Source organism: Culex quinquefasciatus, chromosome 3 (assembly GCF_015732765.1).
Source record: "Culex quinquefasciatus strain JHB chromosome 3, VPISU_Cqui_1.0_pri_paternal, whole genome shotgun sequence".
Lineage (NCBI taxonomy): Eukaryota > Metazoa > Arthropoda > Insecta > Diptera > Culicidae > Culex > Culex quinquefasciatus.
Window position 1 is genome coordinate 77,295,837 of NC_051863.1, and position 26,664 is coordinate 77,322,500.

The 26,664-nt window shown below is 38.5% G+C and overlaps 1 protein-coding gene across 1 annotated transcript in view; it reads left to right on the forward strand.

The window, feature by feature from the left end:
• Window positions 1-26,664, forward strand: part of LOC6037794 (cardioacceleratory peptide receptor) — a 113,977-nt gene that overhangs the window by 24,157 nt on the left and 63,156 nt on the right. Inside the window, exons 2-3 of the mRNA XM_038263954.1 lie at window positions 25,368-25,971; window positions 26,054-26,188. Coding sequence (XP_038119882.1) covers window positions 25,465-25,971; window positions 26,054-26,188 — 642 coding nt within the window. The 5' untranslated portion in view covers window positions 25,368-25,464. The remainder of the gene's footprint in view (window positions 1-25,367; window positions 25,972-26,053; window positions 26,189-26,664) is intronic.

Consider the following 26,664-nt stretch of genomic DNA (forward strand, 5'->3'; position numbering starts at 1 on the left):
GATACAGCGGTTTTAAAAATAAAAATGTTGAAAAAACGGTTTTTTTTGTGGTTTTTGGCAATTTCTATATGACAGACTTGGTTTTTCAGTCTCAGTCAGATATAAGCTAAATTGCATTGCTAATAACTAAAAATAGAATATTTTTTTCAGTGTGGTAGAAACCAGGACAGCAAATTTGCTTAAGTAAATATAAGACGATATAAATCAAAAAGCTGTCAAAGGCAAACTTATGGGAAATTGGACGAGCTTTCCGGTAAAAATATTTACGAGACTGAAAAACCAAGTCTGTCATATATAAATTGCTGAATACCACCAAAAAACCCGTTTTTTCAACATTTTTATTTTTAAAACCGCTGTATCTTCCCAAGGATTGGACATAGGACAATGGTCAATATGGAGACTTTTATGTAAAATTTTCTGGAAAATCGATTCCCACTGATTTTTAAAAATTTTGACGTTTAGACCACTTTTCAAAAAAACAGTTTTAGTAAATGATTTTTGTATTTTTTAGGAGAGACATACCATCCTGCATTTTCAGTCTTTTGATAACATTTTAGGCTATTTCCTCAAAAATTTTGAACGAAAAAAAATCGTGACATCACCTTTAAATTTAAGTTTTAGACTTAAAAACCAAAAGATCTCATAGATGTGGCGTGTATTTTTGTTTCAGTGTATTTTTTTTAGAAAGACCCTCCAATTTCCTACAAGTTTGTCTTTACCACTTTTTGATAAGATGCAACGGCTTCGAGATACAGAAATTTTTAAATTGTAAAATACAAAAATATTTAAATAACTTACGCCCTTCTCAAATGTTATTTTCGAGTACTATTGGCTCCATATACACAAAAATGGCTTATATAGGCCCAGGATAACATGCCTACAAAGTTTCATTGAAATCGGAGAGGGTCGGGTACAAAAGTACCAGAAAAATTCCTGATTTGAGCTGGAATTGCTCTTTGTCTTTTTTTATAGTATTTGGCTTACTCTACCACCTCTAGTTTTTTCATGTTTTTAAAGTCATGAAAAAACTAGAAAACTAGCAGGCTTGGTTTGGTGTGTTGTTTGTAATTATACGGGGGAGACGACTCCTACACCTTGAATGACTTAACGGCCTAACATTAACCAAGGGACCGATGTTTTACTTCCTCATCCTATGAGGGGTAATTCTCCGCCAACTCACACAGCAGTTGCCCTGACTCCTCTTCGATTTGCGTGAAACTTTGACCTAAGGGGTAACTTTTGTCCCTGATCACGAATCCGAGGTCCGTTTTTTGATATCTCGTGACGGAGGGGCGGTATGACCCCTTCCATTTTTGAACATGCCAAAAAGAGGTGTTTTTCAATAATTTTCAGTCTGAAACGGTGATGAGATAGAAATTTGGTGTCAAAGGGACTTTTATGTAAAATTACACGCCCGATTTGATGGCGTACTCAGAATTCCGAAAAACGTATTTTTCATCGAAAAAAACACTAAAAAAGTTTTAAAAGTTCTCCCATTTTCCGTTACTCGACTGTAAAAAATTTTGGAACATGTCATTTTATGGAAAATTTAATGTACTTTTCGAATCTATTTTGACCAGAAGGGTCATTTTTTCATTTAGAACAAAATTTTTCATTTTAAAATTTCGTGTTTTTTCTAACTTTGCGGGGTTATTTTTTAGAGTGTAACAATGTTCTACAAAGTTCGTGATCAGGGACAAAAGTTACCCCTTAGGACAAAGTTTCACGCAAATCGAAGAGGGGTCGGGGCAACTTTTCCCGATTTCGTGTGAGTTGGTAGAGAATTACCCATGGGAAGTTAGAGCAGATGGGATTTGAACCCATGATGATCCGCTTACAAAGCGAACAATGTAAAGGGTTAAAGTCTCGTCGAGGGTTAAAGTCTCGAAAGAGAATTTTTTTCAGATACATGAAAAATAGGTTCAGAAATAGACATGGACAAATTTGAATCAGCGATTTAAAATGAATGTTGAAAATGAAATAACAATTCATTTTGAGTATTTAAAATAATCAAATTGGTAAATAGCTTATCTGCTTGATTTTATTTTGGCCATTTTTCTTTGTATCATAAGAGTTGCCTTTAAAAATGTCATATAATAAAAAAAAACAAAAAAATGTTTTTGGAAATTTTATCTTGTATGGAATAAATTCAGAACAAGTTGAATTTTATGAGTTTCACTATTTTTTTCTGAATTGTCAGCATCATAGCCTGCGACTTTGCTGAAGACACCAAATTGATCAATACAAATAGCTTCGTTCCATTTTTGTATGAACAGCTGTTACATTTGCACTGACCTAACTATTTTGAATGATTTGTTTTGATTGTTAATTTCAATATTATATTCAAAAAAAATGTATTTAATGTAATCGAAACATTCTTTCAGAACTATGTCCATTAGCAGTACAGCATCACGTGGGGGAGGTCCACGTGTCACAAATTGATTCATCCGCAGTCTATTGTTTAATTCGGGATAAATCGAGCGGAAAATTGATTGGTCAAAGGGTCATTAATACTTTCTGGACAGCAGTATGGTGTGCCAGCAAAAATAATAGCACCAATGATTTTCAGAATGAAATGAATAATTAAGTTGCTGTCAACTGTTAATTAAACATGCAGATGGATAAAAATCACCAAAGCATTTCGAAAATATGTGTAAGGTTTGCATTACACAAACAGAGATTCGAACTAGGATTCGTTAAAAAATTGAATGGTATTTTTCAAACCATAAAACAGATGATGTGCAATACTCTGTACGAATTATCTCCGGCATGCAATTCTCACTCTCTCCAAAGTGTTACGGCACATTTCTGCGAAAATTAATGCTGATGATGAAAAATTATAGCCGTAACGAAAGCTTTATAATTAGATATGATTACGGAGGGGAGCAACGTGTGATGTACGTAGGTACCTTCTGCGGAATGCCCTTCGGTGACGTTTGCTGCACAGTTTCCTTCCAACGTCCGCGATCCAAGCAAGCCTGCCAACCAGACCCAAGTAACGACGAGTTGCGTGGACGAGATTCATGGCTTGCTTGGAGGAACTCATCACTCGAACACACGTGAAGTGACTTACCATGTTCCGAGATGACGAGTGTCTCACAAGAAGACTAGACTGTTAAAAGGGCAGAGCAAATCAGCCAAGGGGGCCCAATCGCACGTAATAAATCTTCGCAACACTCCGTGGCCGGGCCTGGATTTCTCTAATTTCAGGCGAAACAGGCCTAAGCTCGAAGCCCAAGCCCAATCCCCAATGATGGGCTGGGTGCATCATCATAAGTGTCATGTGGGTGAGGCTCAGCTTTTGAATGGCTGATTGGGGTCCTGTAATGGGAAAATGCTTTTCCCGCCGGAAAAAGAGATGGATTGACGATGGTCAGTTTGGTAATTTCGTCTTATTCATAAGAAAGAGTCAGAGAATTGATGTTCGGAAAGTGCGAAGATTTGAGGTTTAAAGGTTCGAATATTTAAAGCTGCTAATGTTATAATGATTGGAAGATTTTAGGTTAATGTATCATTATAATGTATCGTTCTATCCTTTTGAATCAAGTCCACAATTTATTTTTTATCAATACCACTTCCATCTTTTGTTCAAAGCCACATTTCAAATTCTTCAACCCGACCAGCTGATGATGCGGCAAGATACACTTAATCTTAAGCTCACCATTCCAGGGTTGTCCTCGCCCGTTCCAAAGTTCGTAGCCCTCGAAACCGGAGCTCAAGCCCAGAATTGTCGCGCGCTAGGCGACAAAACAGCAAAACAGCAGACAGTGTGCCATAAATTACCAAAAATACTTTCCTTTTTTTATTTATCTCGCGTGTTAAATGCGCAAAAAAAAATGATGCTATGAGACGCGGGTTCGATTCCCGCCTTATCCACTGAGCTTCTATCGGATGGTGAAGTAAAACGTCGGTCCCGGTTTCTCCTGTCTCGTCAGAGGCGCTGGAGCAGAAATCCCACGTTAGAGGAAGGCCATGCCCCGGGGGGCGTAGTGCCAATAGTTTCGTTTTTCGTTTCGTGTTAAATGCGATATGTTGCTCTCTTCCACTTTTCATCGCTGATTGTGCCTTATTTTTGGGTAAACAGAATGAAAAAGGCTTCCCAAGATGGGATTTGTCTGAGAAGTCAAGTGAATGTAGCGGATTTTGAAGGGGGGATTTCATCCCTAATGGCAACATGACGTCAGTGTGATTCTTGGCGTTTGTGTTAGGATTCTTTTTAGATTGAATGTTCCGCGATAGGAGATATTTTTCATGGTTATAGATCTCATCACTTGCGGGGCAACATTTGAACATTGTGGTACGATATTGCTCTTACTCTTCAAACGCGTGTAATGAAAGGCCATAAGAGCAATCTCGTACAGCCCCTTTCAAATGCTTTTGCAGAGCTCATACAAGTGATGAGATTCATCATCAGTATAGTAAAAACTAACTTTATCCACATTTTTGGTAGATGCCTTCCTCACTATTTACCAACAATGAGTGATATGAATAAAAATTACATAAATATCAATTAAGGCGTCCTCCATCAAGCATGTCACGCTCTACGGGTGGAGGAGAGGGGGTTTAAGCAAGTGCAAATGAGGGGAGATTTTAGCGTGACGTGCTTTATGGATGAAGCCTAACTGGTCATTACTTGAGACAGGGTTGCCAAATCTTCAAACATTTAGACACGTTACACAACAAAAAAAAAGTTGAATGTAGGAAGGTTGAAAATTTGTTTGGTGGTATATTACCTCTTTTTTGAGTCTTTATTTCACTTTGAAAATGTGTAAAAATGTGAACCTAATGAAAATTCAATACTTCCCATGTAATATTGTAATATTACACATTTTTCTAACACAGCATATGTCACCATTCCCTGATGAATATTAACATCATTTTTTATCTGTGTAGGAAGGTCGTTCGATTACCTCACCAACGATGGGTCGGATACGCAAAAGTTAACTTCATTTGTTTTACATTTTTTTTTCCTTTTTTCACTGAGGTAGAGCCCTTGTTCAAATAAATGTCCCATAAGCGAAAACAGCAAACTGAGAAAATGCAAGCCAATTTTTTTCCACACATTAGGCTACGTGCTATTTTTGCGAAAAAAAACTGGATTTCCTCCTGATTTCTAGAACAAATTACAGTAATCCCTCATATTCGGAACAGTTTACAGATCGGCCAATGTTCAAAAAATCATAGCAAATCGATAATTGAACTTAATGATTCGCTTTTACCTTCATTTGAAAGCTTTTCTTGCGATCTTTCGAATACTGTATCGAACAACTGCAAATTTTAACTTTTATATCAAGTTTTTGAAGAAAAACTTTGACCCTTGAAATCCACAAATTCGGAACACTTTTTTCTTACGGGTGTAAACAAACTTTGGATCTCTAAAGGAGTACATATTTGTAACAAAATAATGACTTCACACACTGTAACCAGTGAAACTCAAGCTTAGTGATGTTTTATCCATGGTCTGATAACTTTTTTTTGTGAAAATATCAGGTAAATTCAGGTGTTCCACAATTGAGGGAGGCACAATAACATCCCACAATCATGGAACAGGCAATTTAGAGGCAATGTTTTGCTGCTCAGGATAAAATAGTCTTGAAATGATGTTTTTTTTTGTTCAAAAAGTACTTCTTTTACTAGTGAAATAGATAGAAAATGTCCAAATAAAGGTCTTAAAAAAAGTAGGGTCGAGAGAAAAGCTGCATTTGGCATGCTATTGACAAATTATCACAAAAGTGTTCCGAATTTGTGGGTGTTCCGAATATTTGGGATGACTGTAGGGTACGGTAGTCATCAATGAGACACTTTTGGTTTTTGACTTTCAACGATTTTTCTAATTTTTTCATCAGCATGTTTGAATGAGCTTTTTGATGCATTTTCTTTCTTTTAGTGTGTTTTAACATTGACCAAAATATGAGATCGATCCGACATCTACATCCAGAGTTATTCAACTGTCTCATTGTAGACGCACTTGGCAGGAACAATGAGACAGGTGGGGAACAATGAGACACTCTACGAAAATCAATATTTTTCTAGCAAAACATCATGTTTTTGTATTGTTCCATTGCAGGTGACTTTCCTTGAACATTTTAGAGCAATTTTGCCAACATGAAACTTTTAATAACAAAAGTTACACTAAAAAGTATTTAAATTTTGTAAAATTCATATATTTATACCAATTAACATTGTATGTTTAGCTAAATGAAGTTGAAACTCTATAAATATGCCAAAAATCACTTTCAATTCATGTTTTGAAAGATTTAAATGGAGTTTTAAATGTTTAATGAAGAAAAATCAAAGTATCTCATTGTTACCCATGGGCTTAAATGAGTGGGGAACAATGAGAAAGCCCTTGATTCTGGGTATATTCTAAATTTTGGTCAAACCTAATGAAAGGAAATTGTAGCCCAACTCAATCCCTATGGAACGTCGAAAGAAATTTTTAGAAATATTAGTTTTGGTGCAAATGGCAGCCTACGAGCGAAAAAGTATTTTTTGTCCATAATTTACTTTTACACCCCAGAATCAAACATTTATGAATTACTTTTCAAGGGAGCGTCCATAACCAAAGCCACTATTATAATAGACGTGTATCCAGTAGATACACCTTTTCCCCAAATATGAGCCTGATTGGTTGAAACTACGACTTGTGAGAGCCATTTTATCATTGTTCCCCGTGTCTCATTGATGACTACTCTACCCTACTTGATGTTCTAGGATTTTCTAAAAGAGCACACGATTTTGAACTAAGAAGTGGTGAAAATGCATTTGGGACATTCATGCGATCATGGGCAGCCATAAAAATGAACTTTTCACAAAAAGCTCGTAGACCCACCTTCACGTATACCTATCGACACAGAATCGAAAACTGAACAAATTTCTGTCTGCCTGTGTTGTCTCTCAGTTTTCACAGCACTGGTTGCACCGATTTAACCGACTGATCGCATTTTACTTGGTTTAGGATCCCATATACCGAGTATCAAACTTTTTGAAGTTTCGATAGTAAAAAAGTTATGTACAAAAATGTTTTTTAGCAGATTTTTGGTTGTTTGAAAAGTGGGCAGCAAACAACTAAAATCCTTCACTGTAAGTGTAATTCTTCAGCAGGAGGGGGGGGGGGGTGCGATTCTTCACGAGGAGGGGGGAGGATGGGATTTCCTAAAAAGTGTCTGCGTGGTTAATGGATGGTCCTTTAGTCGATAGACATTTCCACCGAGTCTTAATGTTCAAAGATATGGCAACCATGCCCTAAGGTATGACCACTTAAGTGATATTTATGCAAATAGTCAATAATTCAAATGATTTTTTTACTGAATCTTTGATGTGACAGATAAGGTTTGGAGTGAGGAAGGTACTAACAGCATAGGTGGATCAATCAGGGTTTCTCTATTCGTTTTCAGATATGATTTTCTTTGAAAAATAGTTTCTTTAAAAAGCTGCCTGGGGTAAAATTCAATTTTGAAAATTTGATATTGCGATTAAATACTTCAATACTACCTTCAGCTCATGTCTTAGAATAAAAAAAGTGTTTCAGGAAACCTAATTTGGCAAACAATGTCAAGCATGATAGTGTCATTCCATAGTATCAGAGTAAAATTCTCCTGAAATAATATCGCAATATTACTGCGCACTCAGTTAGATATCATTTCCACGAGTGAATACTTACAATATCGCGAGAGGAACAATTGCGCGTTAATGGGACTTCTCGGTAAAACTAGATAAAATTTGAACGCGAGTTGCATCGTCAAAGTCAAAAGTGCAACCTGCTGACTGCAGTTCGTCCAGATTTCCAGGGCACACCAGCCAGAAGCCCGCTGCCTTGCTGCATTTTCCAGCAATCGGAGTAAACTGGAAAATATTGCACAACACAACTCTGCCACGAACGAACCTTTGTTGGAGGTGACTCAAGCTTGATTAAGACGAGAGCAATCTGTCTTTTTGTCCTTTGTTGAGAGCATCATCGTTCAAAATTATGTCACGCAATCCAAGTGCAACGGTGGATTATCAAGTTTCTTGCAGTGTCTGGCAACTTAATTTCCACTAAATGTAGAGCAGTTTGCGGGTGCTCCATCATTAAACTTTCGAGGAAGTTTTCATTGTGTGGTGGTGCTGATTTTTGGCTTAAATTTCATATAATTACTTTTTTTCTATGAAATCATCATTGATACTTCAGAAAAAAAAGCTCGCACTCCAACGTTGTCCCCAGCTTCATTATCGACACTTGTTCCGTCAATTAACTTGTTCTGGAGATAATAAAGTTGGCACGACACAAATTCGATTCCCCTGGCCCCCTCAACGGACGAAATCAATCATCGTTCGTCCATCGAGATCGGCATGCTGGCCGCCGGCTGGCACTCGCGGAACGTCACGCCTTCTGGCCAATTCCAACGCACTGACCGGGGCCGGGGTGGGCAAGGCCAAAAAGGGGGAAGCCAAGGTGGAGCATTAATTTTTCCGGAAAAATGGACGTGCTTTGATTAATCACATCATTTGAGCGAGAGCCGCGTGATCCGGTCCCGGGAATATGAAAATGTCGGTGATGATTCGAATGAAAAAAAAAAAAGAATTATAAATGAAGAGTGAGGGGGGTTCAGAGACCGAAATGGACATGCCAGATAAGGTTCGAGTGGAGTGATGGTTGTTCGTTTTTATGGCTCATCTTCATCAGCGCGGACAGACACCAGCTAATTGATTAATCAACGTGTGATACTGAAGAAATTTCGCCAGCGAGAATCGAAAGAAACACGGTTTTGTAGTATTGAAATCAAGTTGATTGATTTAGCTGCTTGACATGAGTTTGCGTTTTTATGTTTCTATTATCGAAATGATCGATGAGAACAATTTTAATGATTTTTCATCACTAATTTTGCAAGTCAAGTCACTGTTGCGTAAAGAGCCCCACTGAAATAACTTGGATATTTGATATTTGAAAGATTGTGTACACATCTATACAACTATGCAAAAAAAGTTCCATTGCATCAACAAAAGAAATTAAAGATGATTCTTAGGATGGTCCGAATCCGGCCTTACTCGGGGCTTCACTCTGAAATCACCCGATTTGATGGCGTGCTCAAAATTCCGAAAAAACGTATTTTTCATCAAAATAAAGTTAAAAAATAGTTTTAAAATCGCTGCCATATCCCGTTACTCAACTGTAGAAAATCGTGAGACATGCCATTTTATGGGAAATTTAATGTTCTTTTCGAATCTGAAATAACCCAGAAGGGTCATTTTTTTCATTTAGAGCAAAAATTTTCATTTTAAAATTACGTGTTTTTTTAACTTTGCAGGTTTATATTTTGGAGTGTAACAATGTTCCACAAAGTTGTAGAGCAGACAAAAACAAAAATTTTGATATATAGACATAAGGGGTTTGCATGTATTCTTTACGAGTTATCAGAATTTTACAAAAAAAAATTGAAAAGGTTATGATTTTGACCATTTTTGATCAGTTTTTTGAATTGTTAACCCTTAAAATTCAATCGTGGTTTTTGAAAGTATTTTTTTCGGAAAGCTCAGCTAATTTTGCATAATGATGACTCCTTGGACAATTGTTGTGACTCGTGCATTGCGAGAATCAGATTTTTTTTTTCAAAAAAAATATTTTTGTTATGAGTGAGTGTATCCAGTTTGTTTTTTTTTATTTTCGAAAAATCCTCACATACAAGGAGTGCACAAGCCACAACAATAGTCCATGGGGTCACTCGTATGCAAAATTAGCTGAATATTCCGAAAAAATACTTTCAAAAGCACACGATTGAGTTTTTGGGGTTAAAAATTCGAAAAACTGGTCAAAAATGGTCAAAATCATAACTTTTTCAAAAAACCCCTTGGGTACTGGGAAATGGCAACGATTTTAAAACTATTTATTAACTTTTTTTGATGAAAAATATGTTTTTTTTTCGAAATTTTGAGTACGCCATCAAATCGGGCGTCTAATTTTACACAAAATTACCCTTTAGAGCAAAGTTTCACGAAAATCGAAGAAGGGTCGGGGCAACTTTTTCCGATTTCGTGTGAGTTGGTGGAGAATTAACCACTTAAAATTTGAAATGATCGTGCAAAAAAAAAACATGAATGAATCGCTCTTTTTTAAATATCTCGACAACATATTAAAACTTTTTACCAATGTTTGTCTCCCGAGTAAGGTCGAAGCGATTTCTACTCGAAAGTTAGTTTCCTAAGACTTGATCAAAATGTCAACCTTGCATGTAAGCTTTCCACTTTTAATCGTTCTGATAGCCGAACGGCCTAAGGTCCAGTCCATTTTTTGAGCGCTAGGCTTAAAACCCAACGGAAGCAACTTTTTTTTGAAGAAAAAATGTACATACATTATGGCATACGATTTTACCACCGGGTTTTTTTTTGCAAGGGTGTCTTTTGAATAATTACAACCAGCCATGCCAGATATACAGATAAATCTGTATTTTACAGATGTTTCAATCCCTAAAGTAACAAAAATCTGTACATACGGATTTTTTAAAAATTATATTCAAAAATTTCATGAATTTAGTTTTTCTATTATAATTAAAAAGCTTAAATCTGCTGTTAAAAATTTGAAAATGTCTTCTATGGCTTCAAATCTGACATGATACAGATAAAATACAGTTTTATTTTTAAGAAAATACAGATTTCCCATAAAATAATCTGGCATCGTTGATTACACCTAAGGCTATTTTGATGATTTCAATGTAACCGCAACGTTTTTTTTTTAACCTCAACTTGGTCTATACTTCTTCAATTGGTAAAAAAGCATGAAATGATTCTCAACAACACTCTGTAGAGTCGCAGACAACTCAAATGCACCGTGGAAGATGCTGCCCCATCAGAATACTGCTGCGACTGGATAGTGTGAAAGACCTGATGACAGCCACGTTGACGAGCTGGCCCGGTTCTGGCTGCATCGCAAAAAACCACGTTCAAGCCATCTGCCTGGGTGACCGTAAAAGTCACGCGAAACATGATACTCTTTGACCGAAAATTCTGACCATGTGGTGCACCGTTGCTTTTGTAACGTTTGTTACAAGATTTCAATAATAATGTATTTTCAACCAAATTGTTTTCCACTTATTGTTATAAAACTAGATTGATAATGAATCTTATAATTTAAAAGTATTCTTCTATTCTTATTAGTAAACTTTTGAACAAAGTCACCCCACGCCACATTCTCCCGCAGCAGCAGTACTGCTGTGCACTGTCCCCGAAATGGGTTTACTCCTGCTGGCACGCAAATTCAAATTCCATTTCGCGATGTCGCTGCAGAATGTGTGTGTGTGTGTTTGTATGAAAGAAAGCGCCAAATTTTCTTTCCCGCAGTTCAGGGCAAACCAACGCAACGTCTGCTGCATTTGTACAACAAAACAAACTGACAACGCCGTAGACATCGTGACATCGCGCCAAGAGTTGTATCGAAGATTTGCCAAAAAATGTACCGCGGGGAAGTTGTGTTAGCTTTGGATGATTGTAACAGAGGTGACTTTTGAAACCAACACAAAATTATCTGTATTCTTTAAGAAAACTTAAGATTGAGCAACGGTTTAAAAATTCAAAATTTTGGAAAAATTTTTGGTTATATTTTGTGAAGACTGACTTTATCACCCACTACCCTAGCAAGATTCGGTCAGGAAGAACCACTCCGCCTTGTCAGATGCTATCGTCAACCGACGCAGAAAGTGGATATCAATTGCATTTGGCCAAAGAATCTCCAACCAGATCGCCTGGCGGGTAAAATTTCTCCGACAACAATGTTATCTGGATGGACTGTTTTATTTTCTCGTTACGAAAGTTGACCGAGTTCAATATTGCAGGGAAATGTCAATCCAGACCGGGTCCAAATTTGCAAATAGGTTATTTATTCTTGCGGAATGAGTCGAAATTAATCTTCACGTTAAGCAAACACGCTGCCCCACGCGTGAAATCGGAATACAAATGTAGTTCAATTTATACACGATTTGTCACACGACGGAGGAAAACCCGGCGTGCAATCCAAGAAAAAGTGTTTTCCTGGCGACGGCGTCCTTCTGCTTGCTCCAACAAACGATTACACGACCGATTTTAATCCACCGAAATGTCAGCGCGGCGGACAACCACTAAGCCGTGGAAAATTAATTGATATGACTTCGGCGAACTCTCGAATTGCATTCGTCCAGGTCTTGCGTGTGCATCACACTAATCTAAATTCTCGACGAGAGAAGAGTAGTAGCATGAAATCGTTCAATTAGCCAATCTTCAAAGTGAGCTGATGCTAGTTTTGCGTGCCGGTTTAATTGAAATGTAATGGAAGAATGTAAATCACCGTGGGTTTTACTGATGTTTTGACTGCATTCACTACTAGAGTGCACGTGCTGAATCGTAGCTGGTGGGGGAATATGGCGATAGATGCACAATTTTCAAAATTTTCAATAGTCATTACTGAGAAGAAAAACTTAAGTGCTACTTAAAAAATAAAGAAACAGATCAAATTTTGGATAGGCTTCACTCATTATCTTTACACTCAATTACTGACTAACTGACTTACTCACCAGCTAACTTCCTCACTCACTTATTCATTCACTGACTCAGTCACCCACTCACTGGCCCACTTGTCATTCACTCACTTACTCACTCATTTACTCAATTACTCACTCACTTACTCACTTACTCAACTGCTCACTTACTCACTAACTAAATCACTCACTTACTCAATTTCTCACTCATTTACCGTCAGTGGGGGTGAAAGTGGGTCTGGGGGGTGAGATTGGGTGTGATTTTTTACGGATTAATTATGTAGTTTAGTTAAGTACTTCAAAAGTTATGCTTAAAAAACGATTTTCACAAAAGTCCGGAAGATTGTAAAAAAGTGTTTTTTGTAAGGAAATCCGTCATGCTATACATTTTCAGAAAGGAATTCAAAAGACCTTTCCAACGCGTCCAAGACATTGAAGATCTGACAAATCTATCAAAAGTTATAAGCACTTAATTGTTATTTATACGCTTTTTGGAGGCCGGATCTCAGATATGTTGATGAAAACATTGTCCGGATCTCTCATGCGACCTATCGTTGGAAAGAGCTTTCCAACGCGTCCAAAACATTGAAGACCTGACAACCCTATCAAATGTTATAAGCACTTCAGTGTTATTTACGCTATTTTTGCATTTTGGATGGCACCCTTTAAATGTGAGGAAGGCGCCAACCACCTAAGGATGGATTAAGTAACGTTTTTAATATTTTCGTTGGAATAGCTCGAAAAGTTCCCAAACGTTTGAAAATCTCTTCTTCAAACATCAACTACCCGTGGTGTAGGGGTAAGCGTGGTTACCTCTCACCCAGGCGGCCTGGGTTCAATCCCATTTCGATTGGCATTTTTCGAGACGAAATTCGTCTGATCACGCCTTCCGATGGATGGGGAAGTTAATGTTGGCCCCGGTCTAACCTAGAGGGTTAGGTCGTTGGCTCAATCCAGGAGTAAGGGTCGTTTCCCTGGGTCCTGCCTCGGTGGAGTCGCTGGTAGGCAGTTGTACTCATAATCCAAAGGTCGTCAGTTTGAATCCCGGGCTAGATGGAAGCTAAGGTGTAAAAAGAGGTTTGCAATTGCCTCAACAATCCAGCCTTCGGATACCGAGTAGGAATCTCGCAATCGAGAACGCCAAGGCAATGCTGTAGAGCGAATAATTTGATTCTTCAAACATTGTTGCATGTCAATACGATTCCCTTAAACGGGAAACACTATTGGATGACTTGTTTGTACCATATCTTTGTATCCAGGTTTTTAAGCGAAGATGGCGTTCGAATGGTGAACGCCCGAAATGTCAAAATCGCGCAGAAGCACCAACATTAGAAAAAAATGTGACTGTCATGCCATTGCACACTTTTTCCGTATTGTTGGTACCACTGCGTGATTTTGACATTTCGGGCGTTCACCATTCGAACGCCATCTTCGCTTAAAAACTTCGATTTAAGCATCATTTAAGTTTCATTTTCCCCAATGGCACCTAGAGGGGTGAGGGCATTTAAGGTAGAGCTCATCAAATTCTACCATATTTTGGGAAAATGTTAGTGAACTATCTAAGAACAATTCTACGTTAATAGATTTTTGATGTTATTTAGATTGCTTTTGCTATTGAGAAAATACGAGAGGTGTATCGTTTTTTGACCCATAGTCACCTCCATTGATGGTCAGATAACTGAACATAAGATGATGAACTGTTTGATCTACACCCAAAACTGGACATCGGCATACAAGAGGATAAAGAGCACGATTCGGTAGTAAAATGGTACTGTTTGCGGACTGAGAGGATAAATCTCGAAATTACCGAGAGTACTTTACTCATGGGTTCATCTTCAAAAAAAGTTCATCTATCAAAAAAGAAAGTACCGGTACCGAGACTCGAACCCAAGACCTTCGGCATATTGAACCGTGCCTTTGCCGTATGGGCCACCATGGTTCGGTGACTAAGTGGCGGTCATTTGTCCATATAAGCCACTCAATAGGATGAACTGTTCCAATGAACAGATGAACACGTGAGAGGACTATACTCTCGCAAAATAGCACTTTCCTCACGTTTCATTTCGTGAGGATTATCCCCTCGTTCTTTACCTTTGGGTGTAGCGAACACCTGTGAACTAGACCAATCTGCCACCGGGTAGGAGAATTTTTCATTTATTCATTCATAGTCACCCTTACTGACAGTACTCATTATTTCATTGACTCACTAACTCAGCAGCTAACTCACTCACTGATTCACTGACTTACTCACTAGCTCACTCATTGATTATCTCACAAACTTACCGACTCATTTCCTATTAAAATTTGCATAAGTGTGAAAAAGATGAAGCAATATTTTACCTGTATTGATCTGAATAATAAGTAGAAGTAATAATTCTTTCAGATTGATTTTTTAGCGAATGCCGAGGAAGGTTTTAATTTCAAAATTTATAATTCAATCGTATCATCGCTGGGCACGAGAAATTTATGCCCAATTTCCCCACGCTTCAAATGTGTATCAACACCAGGTCTCACATAAACTAAACAGAATTTGCAATCCTCAAAGAAAACGCGACAGTTATTGCTTGTTTTGCCAGCGCCGTATGTTCTGGTGTGTTTTAATATGTGACCACACGCTCATTCAAAGCTACTTTCTTAGCGATTTATTTTACTAAGTTTTCTACAAAATAGATTTTTGTCTCAACTTTTTTTTAATAAAATTTACTAGAAGATTTTTTTTTGTGATTATTTCTCTAAAAAATAACTAACCAAAATAACTAAAAAAATCTAGAATATTTGACGATTTACAGCTGATTTCCGATCAACGTGCATTACGACGTTTTAAGTTTCGTCGCCGCTCCTAGGTGAGGATGAAAAGTGAGCTGGATAGTTTGCAGAAACGAAATCAAGATTAAGCACTTGACATATTCTAAATTTGTCAGCAGGGTGTCATAAATGTCGGCTTGGAATTTATGACCGCTGCTAATTTGCGTGACTGCACGAATCGTGCGAGCGCGCGAGACATGAGTGCATCTGAGCGACGAAAGTAAGAGTGATGCGTAAGTGGTTTGGGATTTGTTTGTCGAGATGCATTCAACGGGATGCGAAGGGATTTTTGCTGCAAAAGAACTGTGGGAAAGACATGAGGAATAATGTTTAGTCAACTGATCAAATTGTGTTAATGCAATTGAGAGATGAGAGATGAGAGATGAGAGATGAGAGATGAGAGATGAGAGATGAGAGATGGGAGATGAGAGATAAGAGATGGTTTTTTTTTGTTTTTCTTCTAAAAGTGCTCAAAGCTGTCGTCATCAATTCATTGAGATTGGTTTCCCAAATTTGCAACTCAATACCCAAAAGCTGATTAAATATAAACGAAATGCAATCTCTCAGTTTCATAATTACATTTGCCTGACCCTTCCCATGAAGGCGCATAGCTGAAGGCAAAGTTCTCCAAAATAAGGTAATCGAGGAAACCGTATCGTTTCGTGGCGGCCCACCTTCGTTGTTCTCTTGGTCCCAAATTTGGGCTGATTTTGCGCGACATACCGTGCAGATGCTTGCCTGCCATAAATACGTCCGTCTTTGCTTCTTTATCCTGCTCTTAACGAAATTTGATCTCAGCTGTGGTTTGCGAAAGAATTTGTCGCTATGTGACGTTTACGTCACGAATTTTCGCATCGGATTCGCCGGCTTCGGGCAAGCCTCTGAGGTTATTCCATTATTGGGTTTCCATTTGCGAATTATTATCTTTATTCCAAAAGTAAAACCATGTTTTTGCGACACTACCCGGTACAAATTGAGCAGTCATCGCTTCTTTTGTTCAACTCACGTGGCAATAAAAAGCCAAATAATATTATTACACGTTGAATCGAATCCCCTCGCAACCTTAACTTTCACAAAGCCTTCTTAATAAAGCCTTTTAAAGTTAATTAAAATTCATCATAAATAATCATTAGCGCTTATCTGGGCTCTTTCCGTCTTAAACGCGAGAGTGTGGATGGTCAAATACCTTCAACAACAAATTTTTATTCGCCAAAATCCGTTCACGGCCACAAGACAGCACCCGGCTGCCACAGAGAGATGCAGATTCTTCGAAAAAACCGTACGGCGTGTGTTGTGCAAATCAACTTATCGTAATCGTCAGATTTACACATCCAAATGAAATCATTGTCATAAATTTTAAGTTTAATTTCAATTATTGCAATGCCCGAACCGGTCGTCGTGACCGTCGGTTCTTTCAAAATTGTAGTCTTAAGCCTGAGTTAAAATATGAAAAAATCGGTCAAAATTATTGCCCACTTGTACTTTTCATAGCATTATATTTTTTCAGGTTTTATTTTTATGCATTCTTTCATTATTTCATTCTTTCATTCGTTTATTCTTTCATTCTTTCATTCTTTCATTCTTTCATTCTTTCATTCTTTCATTCTTTCATTCTTACAAAATTGTAAAAGTTCTCCGATCGGGCTCAAAATTTTTCTGAGGGTTCCTTGGCCAAAATAATTAGACCCATTTTTTTTTGTTCGACCATTAGGGTGACCTACATCGTACACGGTTAAAAAAATGACAATTTTCGTAATTTTTTGCAAAAACCTCTTTTTTGAAAAATCATATCTCCGCGTCATTTCATCCGATTTTAGCTGTCTTGTGTGTGTGTGTGTGTGCAACCAACCAAACGGGACCACGCGGTCCTTTCTTACAAATTGAGTTGTTTCCATGTATTTTAGGTTAATATTCTATACATGCAAATAACTCGCATAGGCATTTGGAGGGTGTTAGCTCTGCCGAGCTTCGGTGACCCATTTCTACGCAGGCTAGCCGCGAGGTACTTCAGCTTGAATCGACAAGCCCCGCCCTAAAGAACGTTTGTATCAATCGGATTCAAACGTTATTTAGAACTTCCGATTTCTTATCCGTGGACGAGAAATCAGCGCGTATTTAGTAGGCAGATTTTGTTATTCGTTTGTTTTGGAAAGATCTCACCAAATTTCAGCTGAAGTCCTGATGATCATAGTGACAGGTCCAACGACTTGTCGTGCTGTCTCACTCGCTGTCGTGTAACTCAATCCCGTCATATGCAACTGCATTAAACACAGTTGACCTTCAACAGTGGCGACAATGCACACGTTTTGAAAGCTTTCACAATAGAAAAATTATGCACACCAAAACTGCATTTTTTTTAAATCTTCCTGTTCCAACTATCTTCGATTCACTTCACATTCACACTTATATTAGCAGTAGCACTCCAAAGATGAATTAATCACAAAATTTCTTAATCATAACTTTGCAACTATTTGAGCAAAATTTTTTCTAGGTTTCATTTTATAGAAAATTAACTAAGGAATTCGATAAAAATAAAATTTAAACCCTTAAGCTCCCCCGTTTATTATATTTTAACGTTCTAAGTATTAAAATTCAGTTTTGATCAATTCCGTATATATTTCACCGTATTTTATTTTATCACCATCGTGTTCCCCGGACAATTTTACATTATAATCAATGTAAATTTCAAACTAAAATAAACTATTGGCAAAATACAGTGATTTTACTGAAAAAAAGTTTGATTTTGCGCAGCACTTGGAAGTACATGGTGTGCTTTTCAACAAAAAGGGATGAATCCCGCATAGTTTGGTTTTTATATGTGAGAAACCTATTTCGTATTTGAATTCATAGGACAGAGTGCTGCGCAAAACCGTGTATTTTTATTTCAGTGTATTTTTTTCAGAAAGCTCATTCAATTTCCTACAAGTTTGTCTTTGACCGCTTTTTGATATGATGCAATAGCTTCGAGAAACAGTAATTTTTAAATTGCATAATACAACAATATCGGGACTGGCAACACCAGCCAGCAACAGTCAACTGTTCGGAGCTCCTCAAACTTTTCGATTTTTTCGCCGTAATTAACAGTGTTTACCCGCGAGTTTGCTGCTCCAGCATGCCAAGGGCCGGCCGTGGCCGTGGCAGTTCGAGTGCGGCCTCGAAAACCCGCGAAGTTCATCTACCGGCAGAGTGCAGAAAGGTAAACATACCAACGCCGCATCGACCGCCATCGCGCACGGGAGCGTGCCCGGTGACGTCACCGATCCTTCTTTTACACGTGTCATACCGTCCACGTGAGTCCCCAGTACGGACGAGACAATCGACCCGGGCATCCGGAAGTACTTCCGACCAGCAGCAGCAGCAGCAGTCCACCAGCACTACGACAACAACCACTTCCAACGTTCCCACCAGCAACGAATTTGAGATGCTGAGTGGAGAAGAAAACAACACCGCCAGTGACAGCAGCAGTGCTGGCGACGACGATCTTCATCCGATTTTAGCTGTCTTAGACGCAAAAGAAATTTGATGAGTTTGACTATTTGGGAAAAATAGTAAGAAGTTTTGAAAATCTAGCTAAACATTTGAAAAAGATGCATGAAAACTTAAAATGGCGTTTTGACCGTGTCTGGACCAAAGAGCCTATGTTTGAATATATTTTTTCGGATTCCTCGGAGATTTCACATAACTTTAAGAAAAATTGGCGATGTCGAACCGTACTTTTCGGAGATATGATTTTTTGAAAATAAAAACTGAGTTTTTCGACGCGCCACGCGCAAAAACGGGAAAATGACGAAATCCGCAAAAAATCAACTTTTTCCACTAAAACTGCGATAACTTTAAAATTTCAGCGATGACCTATAGATTTTAGGGTACCAAAAGTTGCGTCATTCAATTACGAAAATTTTGATACCCAAACATCTATAGGTCATCGCTGAAATTTTAAAGTTATCGCAGTTTTAGTGAAAAATAGTTGATTATTTTCCGATTTCGTAATTTTACCGTTTTTGCGCGTGGTGCGTCGTTTTCAAAAAATCATATCTCCGAAACGTACGGTTCGACATCGCCAATATTTTGATAAATTATGTGAAATTTTCCGAGGAATCCGATAAAAATATTTTCAGACATAGGCTCTTTGGTCCAGACACGGTCAAAACGCCATTTTAAATCTTCATGCGACTTTTTCAAATGTTAAGCTAGATTTTTGAAAATTCTTGCTATTCCCCCATCCCCCCCATCGCGTCTAAGACAGCTAAAATCGGATAAATGGCGCGGAGATATGATTTTTCAAAAAAGAGGTTTTTGCAAAAAAATACGAAAATTGCCATTTATGAACCACCCTAGCACGATGTAGGTCACCCTAATGGTCAAACAAAAAAATAGGGGTCTAATAATTTTGGCCAAGGAACCTCCAGAAAAATTTTGAGCCCGATCGAAGAACTTTTTTCAGTTTAGGCTCTTTTCAAATGGAATTGCAGAATATTTAATTTGTTTGACCAAAACTTACATAAATTTTCCCACTGTGCAGTAATACCAAAACGCAAATGTAATCACGAAACACAAAAACTTCCAGCTTCTCTAAGAAGCACAACTTTTTAATCCGAAAAATTTCACAACATCGAAAGCATAAACTGGAAGAGTTTACTTTCAGCATGCCACATCGTGAAGCCTTATCAGAGGGAAAGGTGCCAAGGCAAAACGGCATGCAACCTGTCAACGAATTTGCGAATGAGATTCTGAATCTGATCCGCAGCATCACATTCCTTTCATCTTTTCCAAAGCGCGTCAAAAGTAGGCCCACATCGTCAACTCCATGAAGATGGGCTGGGACAGGCGAATTACGATATAAAGTTAACCCTTGTTACTGGGAGATGTTGGCAAGGATATATCATCACGCACACGATTGTGGGTGTCTGTCGTCGTTTGCGCTTCTTTGACGGTGACTTTTGAGCTTGGATGGATTGCCGTTCAAAATGTTGAGGCAGGGAAGTTGGATTTTGAGGAGGTTAATTCTTTTAAAAGCATCAACGTGGTAAAACACCTGGCGTTTGGATTGATATTATTTAAAAATGGGTATGCGTTGTTTTTCTAAGAAGTTTAAAGGCCGAAAAGGGCAGCGACTGACGAAGAAGGTTAAAGCTGCCAGAAATAAATAAATTTTCAACATCAACCTAATTTATGTTTTGGTCAGGCCTTTTAAATATTTTTTGTTTTGACATAGGACTATGTCTTTACTTACTATATTGGGGGGCCAGTTCAGAAATTCGATCCAAAGCGTCACTTTTAAGCGTTAAAAAAGGGGACATTTTGAACGCTTATATCTTTTTTCCCTGTGAATCAATCCAGATGGTTGGACCACCAATCGAAAGAGGAAGACTTCAGCTATTGTTTAACTACATAGATAGTCTGACTAAACATAGTTAAAGCACTTAAAACATGCAATCAAAATGAGTAATTTTTCAGTACAAATCGGACAGATGACCAATCAGAGCGAGCGTATGCATTCGAGACCGCGCCCCTTTTGTTCCGTTCTCCGGCTGTGCCGCTATTTAAGCAGAAAATTTAGCAAAAGCAAGTCACACTGGAACGAGCACTCGAACTGTGCACGTCGGGCCGGCGCGGAGCAGCAGCAGCAGCGGCCAATAGAAGAAGAGGACCAGCAACCAGAAGGAAGAACCACCGGCAGCAGGAGGAAATTCGAGCGAAGCGGACGGCGTGGAAGTCGCTATGATGCGGCGGTTCTCATGAAAAATGGCCAATTCGACAGTGGTGGCCAAAACCAGGAGTGGCCGGTGGCCTCAAAGAAGGTTCCCCCGGGGCCTGGGGGGACATTTACAGAAACATACGAGTTGTGGCAATATGGGTATCAAAATTCATGGTTTTTGATACTGAACATAATAATGGCCATTTCGACAGTAGTGGCCACAACCTGGAGTGGCCGGTGCCCTCAAAGAAGGTTCCCTCGGGGCGTGGGGGGACATTTACAGAAACATACGAGTTGTGGCAATATGGGTATCAAAATTCATGGTTTTTGATACTGAACATAATAATGGCCATTTTGACAGTAGTGGCCACAACCTGGAGTGGCCGGTGCCCTCAAAGAAGGTTCCCCGGGGCCTGGGGGGACATTTACAGAAACATACGAGTTGTGGCAATATGGGTATCAAAATTCATGGTTTTGATACTGAACATAATAATGGCCATTTTGACAGTAGTGGCCACAACCTGGAGTGGCCGGTGCCCTCAAAGAAGGTTCCCCCGGGGCCTGGGGGGACATTTACAGAAACATACGAGTTGTGGCAATATGGGTATCAAAATTCATGGTTTTTTATACTGAACATAATAATGGCCATTTCGACAGTAGTGGCCACAACCTGGAGTGGCCGCTGCCCTCAAAGAAGGTTCCTCTGGGGCCTGGGGGGACATTTACAGAAACATACGAGTTGTGGCAATATGGGTATCAAAATTCATGGTTTTTGATACTGAACATAATAATGGCCATTTCGACAGTAGTGGCCACAACCTGGAGTTGCCGGTGCCCTCAAAGAAGGTTCCCTCGGGGCGTGGGGGGACATTTACAGAAACATACGAGTTGTGGCAATATGGGTATCAAAATTCATGGTTTTTGATACTGTACTGTACTGTACTGATACTGTAAATTCATGGTTTTGAAATTGACATTCCGACAGTAGTGGCCACAACCTTGAGTGACCGGTGATCTCAAAGCAGGTTTCCCCGGGGCCCGGAGGGTCTTTAACAGAACCATACGAGTTGTGGCAATATGGATATCAAAATTCATGGTTTTTGATACTGAACATGAAAATTGACATTTCGACCGTAGTGGCCACAACCTGGAGTTGCCGGTGCCCTCATAGAAGGTTCACCTTGGGAGAACATTTATGACAATTTTGCCGATAAATCTATGAAACAAAATAAAATAATCTTATTTCAGATTTCACTAGCAATCCAAAAACACATTCAAATTGTTTGGTCCTATGTCTTTCGGTTATGTCTCTGACATACCATCTTGAACTTTTTTTTTTTTTACTATTTAGAATACTTTGTAAAGCGTTTATTTATGCATTCTTTATCATATGAAGGTTATATTTCTTTTTTCAAATTTAGAATTTTGGACCACAATTGTGAAAAAGCGTGAAACTTTAAATGTCACACTCTAGGGGGCGAGGGAGGTCTGAGCAAGCGTGACATCGCATGTTATAAGTATAAGAAAAGCGTGACAAAGGAGAGAAGGGGGTGCATTTTGGTTGATTTTAGCGTGACGTACTGTATGGATGAATCCTCAGCTAAAAAAAATACTTTTAAAAATTTATTGATAAACTCAATTTTGCGACAGTAACATTTTGTGATACTTTTTGCTTCAAATGTTAGTAAAAAAGCATTTGCTAAACTATTTGTTATGTTTTTGATGGTGATAACGAAGATGAACACTTTTTTGAAAGTAAATTAAAAAATAACATTAACATTTCAAATGGGCGTAATATTGAATGTTTGGCCCGTTTAAAATGTTAGTCTTGATTTAAATTTTTGAAAATATTTTTTTCGAAAAGATCGGAAAATTTCACGAATGTTTCATGTTTTGACATTTTAAATCGGACCATTAGTTGCTGAGATATCGACATTAGAAAATGGTGGGTTGTTTGGGTGAGACTTAGAAAACATCAATTTTCCTGTTTGTTAACCTTTGCATGGAAATATCTCAGCAACTAAGGGTCATATCAACAAAGTTCAATAAAGCAAAATATAGAGAATCAGCTTTTCAAAAATATTTTTTTCAAAGGTGGGCAAACATGGGCACTAATTTAAAAAAATGAAAAACTGCGACTATTTTCAAAAAGGTTACCTAAAAATGGTTATAACTTGAAAACGGTGCACTTTATTAAAATTTCACTAAAGTACTTTTTGATTGCAAATTCGAATTTACATCGAAAAATGAAGTTGGAAAATTTTTGCGACCAATATTTCGATTTTTTGAAAAAATCCTGTATTGATTCAAAAAATCATTACTCGGTCAAAGATTTTTTGCCCATTCTGGAAATTTCTGAAAAGTTGGCATTTTATGTCCTCTAAAACATATCAAAAAATAAAAAAAAATAAAAATAGTTATTTTTTGCAAATCAAGTTTTAGTAACAAAAAGTGAAATTAAAAATCACCAAAAATTTTTTTACCGTGTATCATTTTTTTCAGTGTAGTCCATATCCATACCTACAACTCTGCCGAAGACACCATATCGATCAAAAAATTCCTTCAAAAGATACAGAATTTTGAATTTTCACATATCATTTTTGTATGGACAGCTGCCAAATTTGTATGGAAATGACAAACTAATGATGCAAAAGGGGTTCTTTGGGCATACCGATGGCACCAAAAAAGTTTCAGCTGGATTAAAAAATACCAAAATTAAAATTAAAGAAAAAATACCGATTCCGTAGAGAACTGCTCAGCCAAATCGGTTAAGGTTAAGGGGTCGCTTTTTACCCTTGAAGTTTATATGGGGAAAATCGCAAAAATGTATGCAGCAAAATATCGTTTCAGTATTTTTCTGCCAGGTGGCGTTGGTCTCACCCAAAATTGTCCAAGTGTGAGGTTCTTGTACACTGAAATAAAAAAATAGTACCAAATTCCTTTATTCTAGGAATTTTGCCTCTTTTCCTTATTTAGTAATCGGGTTTTTTGAATTACTTAATAAGGAAAGGAGCCAAAATTCCTAGGATTTAGGAATTTGGTACTTTTATTCTTCTGAATGCAGATGAAAGCTAGTGTGCTGAACTTGGGCAAGTTGCCGCTCAAATTTCGAAATATCTATCTGTTTTCGGATGTGGACAGACTTTTCAACAAAATACACAGTTTTAAAATGAAAATATGGTCAAAATTTTTCATTTTCATATCTTTTATTTATCTCAAAAATTGCATTTTTCGAGTTCTACAACCTCCCAAATTTTCATCCAGATTCATAATAAGGTTCTGGAGTTAGAGCCGTTTGATTAACCTACCATAAGAAAAAAAATCCCTAAAAAAAGGTAAAAGCCCACCTTATGACCTTCGCCAACATTTTTCGATTCTAATTTTATTCGAAATTTCTTCCTCCTATATTATGCCAAATCAAGTATTCCGAGAAAAACGCGTTTTAGTGTTTGACACAAAATCTCCGTCAAGGTAATTTCCCATAAGAGTGGCATATTAGCTGTTTGGTTTTTCGCATCGGCAGCCAAGTCTAGACACTATTTCAGTAAAATTCAAGTTCCAGAAGATGCGCTGGAACGTCCTCTACCACCTGGTGCTAATATCTCGTTTTTGCAAAAAGTGGATATTAGCCGTTTTTTCAATGGTGGGCAGTAAAGAAAGGTATATGTTTTACTTTATTGCTGGACGTCATTTTCATCTTCGTAAATAAGACGATACAGGATGAATATTGATCGGAAAAATCGCCAAAAAGATCCCACTGCATTGATTTTCGACGCTCTATCGATTCATCTTGACAGAACTCGTCTATCTCCAACCCTCGAATTTTGCTGAAAAAATCTTGAAGCGATATTTTACTGCACACATTTTAGCGATTTTGCCCATATAAACTTCAACGATAAAAAGCGACCCCTTAACTTTAACCGATTTGGATCAGAATTTGCACAGTTACTTGTTATTGCCTAGAGAATCGAGCCAGGGAGAGATACCTCTTCAGATTTTCTAAAATTTTCAATTTTTATTGTCACCCTACTGTGCAGTCATTTTTGTCATTTTTTGTAGGTCAGTGTTATCATAATACAATGAAAATTGCGAATTCGTGCTCAAATGAACTCCAACAAATTCTCATGAAATAAAAACAGGGGAAATGTGTGTTCTTTTTTCTCATGTTTTTGAACAAGCATATCAGTGTTCCAGAATATAATCCTACAAATGCCTGATGATTGGTTTCCAATTAAAACTTATTACTTCATAAATCAGTGCAGGGATGAGAGCGAGTGGGGATTCCCTTCCACTATTCTACACAACAATTTGATACATGTTCCTTCCGCAAACAACAAGTATGCAACTCATACGCAAACTTTTCTTGCACGGTTTCATTCCAGATTGTTGCCAAAGTCACCTGTTACACCTGTTGCACCTCCCTACTCTGCGCCAAATTAGTGCATTGCTGTCGTCGAGTCGAGTTTGTCGGGTGAAACAATGCTGCCACTTCTCGGCTGGGCATATCTTCGTCAGAACGCCGGCGTCGCCCCCTCCCAGCTGTACGGCCCTCACCTAGGCCATACCAACGACGCCATTACCGGTGCCGAGCTAGGTGTCAAGCAGCGCGTGCCCATCAACGTGGGCGGACTATCTACGGCAAGGGTCGTAAATCCGAATTACTCCACCTACGCCCACGGCCAGGACTCCAAGGACGGCAAGTCCTTTATTATGCGATTTAGTCATAACGGTAGCGATTTGTTGATAACCACGAACGAACTAAGGCTTGGGCTAGGTCAGGGAGGCCCGGGGACTTCCGGCGGACACGTGCCATCGACCATCAACGGTAGTGACTCTACAGGTGGGACGACGGCAACGGTGGAGCGTGTGGTGGTGGTGTTGGCAGGTGTCGTGGAGCCTCATCCCGGAACCGACGGCGGCGGCGGCGGTGGTGGCCACGTGGCAGACAATGTGCTGAGCATGAACATCACTCCGGCACTTTCCCAGGTGAGACCAGGCATCACTTTCCGGTCACACTTTTCGCCCATCTTTGGTCTGATCCGTTTTATAGAGTCGTAAAATTTTACAGGTTTTATTAGCGCCAACCTCGGCGAGCAGTTCCGGAGCTGTCATATCGGCTGCCGTTGCGGCCACCAAGGTCGTCGGAGGCACCACCAGCGACAACGTGACGAGTGAGGAGATAAATTCTTTTTATTTTTATGAGGTAAGTTTTGCTTTATTTTTGGGATGAACCCAAAGGGCGAGTAGGGGAGAAAGCACTCATGAACAATGGCGCGTCGTTTGTCGCTCTCAATGAGCGTTTTTGCGCTATGGACTCCGAAAATGACAGACAGACCGAAAGCGTCAACAAGTCGACACTGTCGTGATCGTAAGCAGGTGTCAAACATTTTCATTGAAATTATTGAATGTTAAGTCGGTTTTGGTCTGAATTTGAGTTTGTTATGTTACTGACATGACCAATATGGCAATAAAAAGTCAGATAAAAAAATACAGGATGCGCTACAAAAGGTCGAAAGACATAAGGTCGAATGGACAAAAGGTCGAAAGTGGTCAAAAGGTCGAATGGACAAAACGTCGAAAGAACAAAAGGTCAAATGTGAAAAAAATAACCAAATAATTAAATTAATTTTATAAAAATCTGATTTTTTTCTGAGAGTTCATCGTTGGTTTATCCTTTTA